General features: G+C 39.0%; 3 protein-coding genes across 4 annotated transcripts in view; 2 read left to right on the forward strand and 1 right to left on the reverse strand.

The window, feature by feature from the left end:
- Positions 1-2574, forward strand: LOC101312745 (U-box domain-containing protein 3-like). Of its 2 annotated transcripts, XM_004303533.1 has the most exons (3): positions 1-368; positions 1394-1468; positions 1542-2574. In XM_004303533.1, the coding sequence occupies exons 1-3, from the start codon at positions 22-24 to the stop codon at positions 2362-2364; spliced, it is 1245 nt and encodes a 414-aa protein (XP_004303581.1). In that variant the 5' UTR covers positions 1-21; the 3' UTR covers positions 2365-2574. The 2 variants fall into 2 exon arrangements, with proteins under 2 accessions (XP_004303581.1, XP_004303582.1); XM_004303534.1 differs by lacking the exon at positions 1394-1468.
- A 406-nt stretch (positions 2575-2980) lies between these two features.
- Positions 2981-5240, forward strand: LOC101313231. The gene has a single exon (XM_004303535.1). The coding sequence runs from the start codon at positions 3302-3304 to the stop codon at positions 5009-5011; it is 1710 nt and encodes a 569-aa protein (XP_004303583.1). The 5' UTR covers positions 2981-3301; the 3' UTR covers positions 5012-5240.
- Positions 5241-5850: 610 nt separating this feature from the next.
- Positions 5851-11670, reverse strand: part of LOC101311406 — a 6656-nt gene continuing 836 nt past the window's right edge. Inside the window, exons 3-13 of the mRNA XM_004305636.1 lie at positions 11325-11596; positions 10105-11125; positions 9693-10010; positions 9505-9546; positions 9287-9411; positions 8449-8596; positions 7917-7989; positions 7189-7301; positions 6828-6947; positions 6392-6547; positions 5851-6069 (exon numbers count right to left, since the gene is read on the reverse strand). Of these exons, the coding sequence (XP_004305684.1) occupies positions 5887-6069; positions 6392-6547; positions 6828-6947; positions 7189-7301; positions 7917-7989; positions 8449-8596; positions 9287-9411; positions 9505-9546; positions 9693-10010; positions 10105-11125; positions 11325-11596 (2571 nt within the window). The 3' untranslated portion in view covers positions 5851-5886. The remainder of the gene's footprint in view (positions 6070-6391; positions 6548-6827; positions 6948-7188; positions 7302-7916; positions 7990-8448; positions 8597-9286; positions 9412-9504; positions 9547-9692; positions 10011-10104; positions 11126-11324; positions 11597-11670) is intronic.

Genomic DNA, 11670 nt, shown 5'->3' on the forward strand with positions numbered 1-11670 from the left:
CCAAGAGAGAGAGAGAGAGAGATGGGGCAAGAGGAGCAGAGCACAGTGGTTGTGGAGGAAGAAGAAGAAGGAGAAGAAAGACATGAAATTTCAGAGTCATGGAGCCAAAGGAAGCAAACCCTAGTCCTAGAAATCTCATCCAAGCTCATCAACGGTGATCTTGACGCCAAAATTGAAGCCGCCAGAGACATCAGAAACTTGGTCAGAAAGTCTTCCTCCTCCTCTTCTTCTTCTTCGGCCAAGACTCGATTAAAGTTGGGAGCTTCAGGTGTGATTCCACCTCTGGTGACGATGCTGGTGTCTCCTAACCCAGATGCTCGCCAGGCTTCTCTTCTGGCCCTTCTCAACCTCGCTGTTCGCAATGATAGGTATAAAGTCTTCATCTTTTTCTCTCTGTTTTTTTAGATTAGTTCACTAATTGAGCTGTTTGAGAGTGGTTTATGCTGATTTGGGTGATGGGTTTTGTTGGGTTTGTGCTGATTTTGTTGCTGTAAGTGAAAGATTGAAGTCTTTTTTTTGGTGCTTCTGGGATTGTTGTTTTTTTTTTTTTTTTTTTTTTCTATTAAGGATGAAATTAGTGATGTTGTGGATTTGTTATAGAGTTTGATAGCAAAAATTTTGATACTTTTTTTACATTTCTTAGCAAGTTTAGCTACCAATGGAGAGTATAGGGTGGTTTTGTAGTTTGGTGTTTTCTTTGATTGAGTTTCTGAGTCGAAATGCTTCGTATTTGTTAATATTAGTTAGTGTTCTTCTTTGTGGCTTGGGGGAAAAGAATTGCTACTAATAATTTTGTTACTTGAAAGGGAAGAGTTGGCTTCTTTCAGTACAATCTAGTGAGATTCTGCCTCATGGTGGTTTTGGTAAAAGAAGAAGAAAGAAAATGCTTAGAGGGATGGTGTTCTTATTGTTATATCTGCTAAGTATTTGAGAAAGAGATCGCTTTTTCTCCACTGGTACTCTCTACTGGTACTGATTCATTGAAAGATCCAAGTGGATCTTAGTTTTCTAATTGGAGATTTGTTATATTTGCTACAAATGTGATGGAAAGTTTCATCCTTGACAATTTTTGTAGATTTTTCTTCTCTTGGATTTCTTGGAGAAGCATATGATTGAAGGGATAGAGAGTAAAGTTCAATTTTCAGTTTCATTCTCTTTGCTTGTGTTTTGCATTCTAGATATGAATTAAATATCTATTTGATCGGATAATGATACCACTTGTTTCTGTAAGTTTAAATTATTTGCACTGTGCTGTTAAAATTGGGGAATTGCCATACTATATTGTTCCTCTCTTAACGGTGCAAAAGCATTCTGATCTAAAACTGAGTCCCCCAGTCCTTTTTGTCGCTGTAATTTGAGGATTTCCTAATCTGTGGATCATGTGAGTGCACAGAGTGATAGCTGTGGTTGCATTATTATATGTGGAACTTAACTGCCCCGCTATTTCTGCAATTCTTCTCCATATTAGGTAATGGGTTTTGGTAGTTTAATAGTTGAATGGTGTCAGTATGTCTCATTGGGTCCATGTTTGATGTTATCAGAAACAAGGTCAAGATTGTGACAGCTGGAGCTGTTCCTCCTCTTGTTGAGCTCCTCAAGTTCCAAAATGGTAGCTTAAGGGATTTAGCGACTGCAGCAATCTTAACACTCTCGGCTGCTGCATTGAACAAGCCGATTATTGCGGCTTCTGGAGCTGCACCGCTCCTTGTTCAGATCCTCAGCACTGGAAGTGTTCAAGGAAAAGTTGATGCCGTGACTGCCCTTCACAATCTCTCGACCTGCAAAGACAACACAGCTGCAATTCTTGATGCTAAAGCTGTTCCTCCTCTTATAAACCTCCTCAAAGAATGCAAAAAATATTCCAAGTTTGCGGAAAAAACTACAGCCCTTCTTGAAATCCTATCCAACTCAGAAGAAGGGCGTGTTGCAATCTCAGACATGCCGGGTGGGATCTTAACCTTAGTAGAGACTGTTGAAGATGGATCCCTTGTCAGCACAGAACACGCTGTCGGAGCTTTGCTGACTTTATGTCAGAGCTGTCGAGATATATACCGGGAACTCATTCTTAAAGAAGGTGCAGTCCCGGGCCTTCTGCGCTTGACTGTAGATGGCACAGCTGAAGCTCGGGAGAAAGCTCGTAGGCTGCTGGATTTGCTTAGAGATTCTCCCCAAGAAAAGCAGTTGGCATCCTCAGTTCTGGAGAGAATCGTATACGACATTGCCACGAGGGTCGATGGAGCTGATAAAGCTGCTGAAACCGCTAAGAGATTACTGGAAGACATGGTTAAACGAAGCATGGAGCACAGCATGAGCCGCATACAGCAGAGAGCTGCATCTTGTACCCCTAATATTCAGTCTACATGATGCTTTCAGTTCACACAAATACCACCAGAGATGGAGTTTTAATCTGCATCTCTATGTACTCGGCTAAATCACTCTCCAGAACTAGTTTAGGATTCACTGGAGTTGACATGTTGGTCTAGAGTTAGATGTTAACTAGTAGCATTGTGTATGCGTTGTATTTGTATACCTCAACTTTGGTCATGTATATATGAATTTCACTCTGCTGTCTTTACGTACTGCTCTTTACAGACCTTTTTTTCACAGCTAGTGATCCCAAACTTTTACACCACACAAACCCTATCTAAGCATCACATTGATAATTCCAGGCACAGCCAATAGTCTCCTAGTCTCATGATCACTAATCAACATTTAAGCTTGAGATGTTCTGCTAATTACATCTTTGCCACTGTCGGTGTGTCTATGGTTGTCACCTCCCCTTGCATAAACACTGTCCTATATATTGTCCCAAGTCCTAACCTCAACCAAACCAGAGAGTGTGGGCCAAAAGCTGCCATCTTCTTCCACGTCGTCATTTCCCTCCACGTGGAGACATCGCAGCACATACGGCGCAGTACGTCCCTTCCTCAGTGTCTAGGATTCAGTTTAATCATCACAATCAATCTCTCTCTTTTGACTTGCCCCAAATCTCAAAAGACTTTTTAGACAAATCTACTAGCCCACTCTCTCATACTCCCAAAGACTCTGATGGTGATGAAGCTCTCCCTTCTTCATTTCGCTTGATCTTCATTTAAGGTAAAAATCCTCTCAAAGACTTCAACTTTTTTCCTTCAATACTTAGATCTTGCAAAACCCAGTTCACATTAGTTTCAGGATCTGAAAATAAACAACCCAAATCGAATAAAAATCAAATCTTTATCGTTTTGGGCATCTGGGTGTTTCTGTTTTCTACTGTAGACTAGATTTGAGTGGCTCTAGTGTAAGCTTTAGGTGCCAAACAATGTTGGGTCGGTCCACATTTTCCAGACCGGGAAACTTCCGGCCTGAGAATCTGGGCCCCAACGCCGTTGCTCTGTTCAGAACCCTTGGCTTTGGGTTTTTCGTGTTTGGGGTACTAATCTTCACCATCATTGCCGCCACGTATGAACCTGAGGACCCTTTGTTTCACCCATCAACCAAGATCAGCAATTTCCTCACATCTAAATCCAATGCCACTTTCAAATCTGACAACACTGAGGCCAAGACTGGTGAGAATTTCCTGGCTCCCAATCAAACAGAGGTTGCTAGCTTCATCAATGCTACTGATGTTGCTGAGCTGATATCGAGTGAAGTGCATGCAGCGGAAGGAGAGGCTGAGGGGGGTGCTGTTGCGGATTGCGAGGGTCCTATTGATTGTAGGGACCCGGAAGTGTTCCATTTGATGATGACAGCGGCTATAGAGAAGTTTAAGGATATACATTTTTATAGATTTGGGAAAGGAGTGCGGGGTTCGAATGATACCACTTGTGATATGGCTTGGAGGTATAGGCCTAAGGAGGGGAAGACTGCTTCGTTTTACAAGGACTATAGGAGGTTTACCATTTTGAGGACTAATTGTACTCTGAGTGTGGGTGATATTGGAGAGTACCATACGGGGGTAAATGCTAGGAAGAGGAAGAAGAATCAGAAACCCGGGTTTCAGAAGACTGGTGGGAAGCAAGAAGAGGGTGGTGCATTCCCAATTTATGGGGAACCGGTGAATGATAAGCTTCCGGTGGTTGAGTCTGAGGGTTCATTTCGCGGTGGGAAGTACTTGATTTATGTAGGTGGTGGAGACAGGTGCAAGAGCATGAACCATTACTTGTGGAGTTTTTTGTGTGCTTTGGGTGAGGCTCAGTACCTGAACCGGACTTTGGTTATGGATTTGAGTATTTGTCTCTCGTCGATTTACACTTCATCAAGTCAAGATGAGGAAGGGAAGGATTTCAGGTTTTACTTTGATTTCGAGCATTTAAGTGAGTCGGCATCTGTCTTGGACCAAAAACAGTTTTGGGCCGATTGGGATAAATGGCAGAAGAAAGATGGGCTGCGTCTTCATGTTGTGGAAAATTTTCAGGTCACACCTATGAAACTTCATGATGTGAAAGATTCTTTGATTATGCGAAAGTTTGGCTCTGTGGAACCAGACAATTATTGGTATAGGGTGTGTGAAGGGGAGACAGAATCTGTCGTTCAACGACCGTGGCATTTGATATGGAAATCGAAAAGGTTGATGGATATAGTGTCTGCAATTGCATCAAAATTGAATTGGGATTATGACTCTGTGCATATCGAGAGAGGAGAGAAGGTTCAGAACAAGGAGCTTTGGCCTAACCTTGCTCAAGATACTTCACCTGATTCACTTCTCTCGACCCTGAAGGACAAAGTTGAAGATGGGAGGAACCTCTATATTGCAACAAATGAACCAGACACATCTTTCTTTGATCCTTTGAAAGACAAGTATGCCACTCATTTCCTTGATGAGTACAAGGATCTTTGGGATGAAAAAAGCGAGTGGTATTCTGAGACCACCAAGCTTAACAATGGAGTTCCAGTTGACTTTGATGGTTACATGAGGGTGTCAGTTGATACAGAAGTGTTCTTGAGAGGGAAAAAGCAGATTGAAACTTTCAATGATCTCACCAATGATTGCAAGGATGGTGTCAACACTTGCAACGCCGCGGCTAGTTAATCCCTATACGTGTTCTGAAACTTTGTCATTTGCTGCATTGCAAATATCCACGGTTTACTTAGCTATTTCCTGTGTTGCATTTGAGAAACTGTACTGTAGACCTTGATTTTATTTTATAGTTCTAGTATCAAGTAAACATTTTCATGAGTTTTGTACTTGTAGGAAGCAACTATCAATATTTCATTACTTCAAATATTTAGCCTCAGGTTGAACTTTGGAGTTGCCTGATATCTTTATCTTCCATCATTTGCTTGCTTTTTTGTTTTTTTTTAACGTGGAATTGGCTTTTATATCCATTTAATGATTGTTTTCTTTTTCTCTTTTCTTCCTCTGGAGCATTTGAGGATGTAGTTCTAATGATAAACTAACAACAACTAATTCGTTTTTTTTCCTTTTTGCTTTTTCTTTGCAACAATTATCATAAAGGCTTGTTAACATTTCATCACAACCATATGTATAAATAAGAAAGGTTGTAACAATTTAATATCGTGGCCGTGAATTTCACTTCGTCCCTTACAAACTATCACTTAGTGAGCAAACTTCCACAACAAGATATATTTCCTCACAACTTTTTCTGATCTGTAATATATCAAAAGATGATACATCTTTGTGAATTTTAGTACAGCGGTGATTGAACGTTGCTAAAAATCTAAAATGCCTTCTTGTAACAGCAAATTAGCAAGACAAATACTTGGCCTAGCATCAATGCGATACGAACCAAGTAGATCAATAGCACTAAATTGTACAAAATTACAGATTCTCTTCCTCATTCTCTACATCCTCCCTATGATATGATTATCTTAAAGAACATTAGAAAAATAATGTGGTTCTAGTCTGTCTGTATACACAACAAAAACAGATCAACCTGGCAACTATCATTTCCCACCACCCTTCCATTTCTTCACCGGAAATAGGGTCACCTTTTTTCCAGGATTGTTAGTTCTTCTGGCTTCTCTAGGTCGAATCATCGAAATGGTGACCTGCTGCAGATCTTTGTGTGCCTTTTCATCTGTAAATGGTTTCACCTCAAATGCACCCCTGGTGAAACCTCTAGCAACCTGAAGAATAACACCAGAAATAGATCTATCAGCAGTATGAATCAGCTACCAAGCACTAGCTAAGATGCGTGGTATTTGTTTGCTACTGGGATTGGTAAAGCAAAAGCTTTCGGGAACTTAAACTTCAATTTAATTTGTTTTTATGGACAAAACAACTCGGCAACTATTAGATTCAAAAAAAAAAAAGTCTGTTACGCATGATGACTATTCATTTATGCTCATTCGTACCAGATAGAAGATCAGGGTACATGACAATGGCGTCAACATAATCAGTCATGCTATTCCTATATCATGAACAGAAACTAAAATTTCGAATATATACCTTTAACAAAATCCAAGCTTTGAGGGAACTACTCAACAATGCAAGCCTGGTCCTTTTCCCAGAAGTTAAGTAGTCACACATGTGATGGTCAACTCTCAGAATGAACTTTGGCCAAGATTTTGGGTTCTCTGGGTCTGGTTTCTGTTCCCTCATTGCCTGATCAAAATACCGAAAAAATATATTGTTTAATGAGGTCAAACAAAAGTTGGTAGTGAAGTTAAATTACTGTCTAGGTCAGATGCTATAACCCGCTTACAGAATTGAAATTCTACTATGGAGTTCATTAAATAATTTAAATTGGAAGCATTCAAGTCTTTGTTTCCTTAAAAGTTGTACCAAACTGAATGTGTTGGTTTTTCCTAAATGCGTTGGTGCTTCTCTTTCAGATTTGTATGTGGAAGCAGTAAATACATTAGCAATCTAAGCCTTCACTTACCAGCAATCGAGAAATTTCTTGTTCAATTTTGGAGAACGAGGTCTCTAAGGCTTCCACTCTCCCAGTGGCATGACAACAAGAACATGGTTCACTAATCATAAATGTTACACTAGGTCGTACCTGTCCAACAAGGAGCCAAAAGAACTCAATGAGCTCAAACATTGTGCCAGCAAACTATAGTTAATATATAAATCTAGTGAATGAATTCAAGTTGTCCATTTTAAAAGTTTCCTTTTTTATAATTTCAAACGATTCCTAGCCAATCTCAAGGTATTTGAGAGTTGGATACTTCAATGCAAATGTATCATGACTATTTGAATATCAGGGAGAAAATTGGTAATCACAGTATAGTGCAACATACTCTCTTTCTTGTTATTTCCATGAGTCCATGCCTAGACAGTTCAGAGACTTTAACCATCGACCTGTCTCTCTCAACAGCCTTCTTAGCTTCTTCGTAGACCAATCTCTTATTTGCTGAAAATAAAGTGGTGCCAAAAAACAATCTATAAATAAATATTGAAGTTCTCAACATAAAATGATGAGCAAGTTCAGAATAGTTGATTAAGAAGGCCCCTCTTTGTCATACAAGCATGAAGTTTCCAGAAGTTCTTTCGATCCCAAGAAACCACAAATCACTTCTGTCTACCTAATCAATCTTTTTAAAGGAACCCATGACCACATAGCAAAACCTTAGAAGTTTGATAATAAGAGAGTTACCAACCTTAAAACATCTAATTTGTTATTACTTGCATGGAAATTGCTAGCGTGCATGTTGTGTTGTAACCTCCAAATACTTGACTGTTGCTTGGTAAATTTTTTTTATAAAAAATAAAAATAAATAAATAAAAACTTCTGTTCAGAAAAAAATGAAAAAGAGAAAAGAATATAGTTTAAGCCTATACAAGTTTATGATATGTAGAATCTCTACAAGTGAATGTGAAGGATTATGATGTCGACCATAAACTCATTAAACTGGAACAAAATCAAGCTGAAAGATACACAATCCATCCCATGGCTGTGCAATATGTGCATATGTGAATCATCCACATCCGCACAAGCAAGCAAACAAAAAAAGACACTTTGACTTACATTCATCAGCCATATCAATGAAATCTACCACAATTATGCCCCCAATATCTCTCAGTCGTAACTCCCTTGCAATCTGAAACACAGTATCCTCTATCAACAACTACTGCAAATTGAAGAAATAGGGGGAAGAATAGAAAACTTTATCTTAAACCTTTGAAATAAGACATAGCAATTTTGAAAAGAAAACCATGTAACGAAATCATATGACACAACTTCAAAGCTGTTTACGTTGTATATCCATGCATATAGTTAATTGGAGAATAAAAAGGGCAGCTTCTTTAAACAGGTAGTATTTGTTACAAACTTACAACTAGCAGTTCTATGATCACTTCCATTTTAAGATTCCATATTTCTATCTGAATGAAATAAATATAAACGAATGAATTGATCTTGATGTTGTTTACGGTAACAAATTAATGAGGTAGGTCGCATAAATACTCAGCAGAACAACGGCAGAGAATCTACATATTCCGTGTTTGTGAAGGGAAAGCAAGGCCCTAATGTGGTCATAAGAGGTCAGCGTAAATCATACCTGTTTGGCAGCTGCAAGGTTGACTTCCAGAATAGCTTTCTCCTGTGACGTTCCTTGACCAAACATCCCATGACCCCCATTCACATCAACAGATACTAATGCCTCAGTTTGCTCAATCACTAGAGAACCTCCATTAGCAAGTGGAACCCTACAACACAAGAGAAGAGATGTAACTAATATCAAGAATAGTCCAGTATGTCTCTCCCCACCAAAAAGAAAAGGTATATGCAGAATCTAGTTTTAAGTTAAGAACAATTGATCTTGTAGCAAAACTATTGAACAAACATTTAGAAATGAATTTGTCCACAAATGGCTCACAATTGAGGGATCAATACACTAGACAAGTTGGGTTGAGGGAACAATATACCAGACAAGTTGGATTCTCATAATCTGGTCTTTCAGTTTCAAAACGAATTGAGCTCCCCCTTCAGTAATATTCGGATTTAACATAACCTAAATTCAATACTTGACTGTCTTGTACTAAAGATTGAATTTCACTAATTTTGAAAACAAAAATAACGGCAGGAAACTGCTTCACATTGTCAACTATTAAAAAAAAAATTGAACAAGTTTTTTTTTTGCCTCTATATTGGCCACAACATCTATGAACTTCAGTGGCATCATGCTAGACAAAGATGGCTGCAAGCTATGTCATTGACCTATCATCACAATAACTTGCGTGGAACCTTGAAAATTTTTAACGGCTCCATTTCAGAATGACGCTATTTCCACACAAGTATAGAGATCATGGAGCAAATACCAACAAGTGGCATAATATTGTTTCCCAAGCTAGCAAATATGAGAACTGTCAAAATAGGGAATATTCATTGCCCCTCACCTTTTACTGAGCATATTGTTGATCTCTTCTTCGATGTTAAATTCATCAAAAAGAGGGATTCTTTTACTGAAAAGCTCAACTCGATCACAAAGATTTGGGGCAATCTCCTGAAGGTAATTGGTAACCTGGAAAGAAAAGCAAACATTGATCAGTATTTGATAGGATAATGAAATTTAAATTTTCGGAAACAAACAGACTTACAAGTGATAGTACCATACCTCATGATATGTCCTTGGAGAGTCGACTACCATTTTCTCAACCTGAAGTAACCATAATTAAAAGTATTATTAGGAATAAGAGGGATAGGGCTACCAGAGGTAGTTGTAAATGTTTGATGTAAATAAAACCATGGAAAATGACACAAGCGATCAGCATAGTGACTTTGATATAAATGACAGATAGGTACCGTCTCATTAAAATAATCCTGCACAACTGAGAGCGTCTGACCCATTGCACGATGCAGAATAACAGGGACGGCTCCTTCCACTCCTTCATCTGCAGCAAGAGCTGCAGATTTTGCATGCTCCGTGATATTCTTCCAAGTTGAAACCAAACCTTCCAGATCTTTTTGCAGTTCCTCTAAAGAATGACCAGCAGCAACAGTCCTTACAGTCAGACCAAAACCTGGAGGCTGCAGAGTTTTTGCAATGACTTTCAACCGTGTACGCTCAATACCACTGATTTTCTTGGAGATTCCAATTCTATCACAACGAGTTATCAATATCTGCAAGTCAGGCAACTCAAAGGTGTTGAATAACAAATAAAATACAGAATAAGAATAATCAGAGACTAAGGCAGCAAAGGATGCATAAATATACCCAGAATCTGCTCTTTAATTTTGGATAAGCAGTCAGTGTGGGTCCTTTTGAGCCCAACCCTTCTTTGACAACTTGCACAACAACTTTAGTGCCCTTCTGAACTTGCACCCACTTATTTTCATGAGTGACAGTATTTGCATCATTCTTCTTATTTTGTGGGTGAGACATTTGAGAAATACTAGAACCATTTATAGCAACAGGAATAGCACTAGTTTCACCTTCAGGATAATCAGCTTCTCCTTTGCCATAATCAAGTATACTACCATTCATGTGTTCCTTATCATCTGAAAGATCAAATGCATCCTCAATTTCATGCTCCTCATCATCACTGTGCAGTGATTTTACATAATCGTCCTGAGAGCTAATTTCTATGATGTCATCAGTCATTTCGAAATCAAGTGACATGTGTTCATTTTCATCTGCAGTCATGTGCTCTTCAAACATATGACTGTTGGCTTCTGTTTTCTTTGTCCTTCGGAATGGAGGGAATATGAAAGGCTCTCTGTTGTGTTTGATGTCCATTAGAGAGGGTCTAGAATTCCCTATGTTTACAAATGCGCCACCCATATGAGGGACAAGTTTCGTAACCACCCCTAGATAAACGCTATCACACTGCACAGTACTCTTAACAGGTTCCAATAGTAGCTCAACCAGTTTCCCATGCTCCAGTAGAGCTATCCTTTGCATAGTACATATAGATGAATTGATCAGTATAACGGTAGAAACAGGTTCCTTGGGAATTAGGTTATTGCTTTCTTCAGTCAAAGAGTTTCCCGTATCGTCCAAATTTGTAATGCCATCTACTACGTTGCCGTTGGCTGACAAATCAGACTCATTCATATCCTCAGACACAAGAAAGAAGCTACGTGGTTCAACTAACCAGGGCTCCTCAACGAGTTGATATCTTTCCGTTGACAAGCTACTAGAAATTGAAACCCTCTGACTAGGATTCACTGTAAGGTCATCAGCGGAGTACACACTATCCTTCCTAATATCACTTAACAATGGGTCTATTATGTCACTATGAGAAATAAAGCCATTGTGTGTAGAATTTGTTGTAAGTTCACTATCAGAGTCTAACTTCCCCTTCTCCATGGGAATACTTAAGATGGGCCCTGACTCTAACATATCACTTCTAAGGTACTTCATAATCTCATCCTCATCTGTCAAATAACTGGAAGCATTTGAGTGTTCAGAACCATTTCAAGTAAGGAGATTGCATATACAAGGCATCAAAATGAAATTTACCTCTAGCTGGAGCTGAGAATAAAGGTTGTATTGGAAAATATGTCTCTTCTATCAATGAGCCCCATGGATAAATAGGAGACATCGTCGTCCTCATCCATGAGTCCCTCACCACAATTTTTCCACCCTTGACAGGTAGGGGTACTGACAAAGACAATTCAGGTCCAGGTCTCCAAATAATATCACAAGAAGGCCACACTTCTCTCTTTATGAAATAGTTATACTTGAAATTTACACCTCCAGCAATCTGTCAAAGAAAAATTGGTGAAAACTTGAATACACAGCATACTAAAATAAATAATTCGAAACTCTCTCTCTCTC

The sequence above is a fragment of the Fragaria vesca genome, linkage group LG6, assembly GCF_000184155.1.
Source record: "Fragaria vesca subsp. vesca linkage group LG6, FraVesHawaii_1.0, whole genome shotgun sequence".
NCBI lineage: Eukaryota > Viridiplantae > Streptophyta > Magnoliopsida > Rosales > Rosaceae > Fragaria > Fragaria vesca.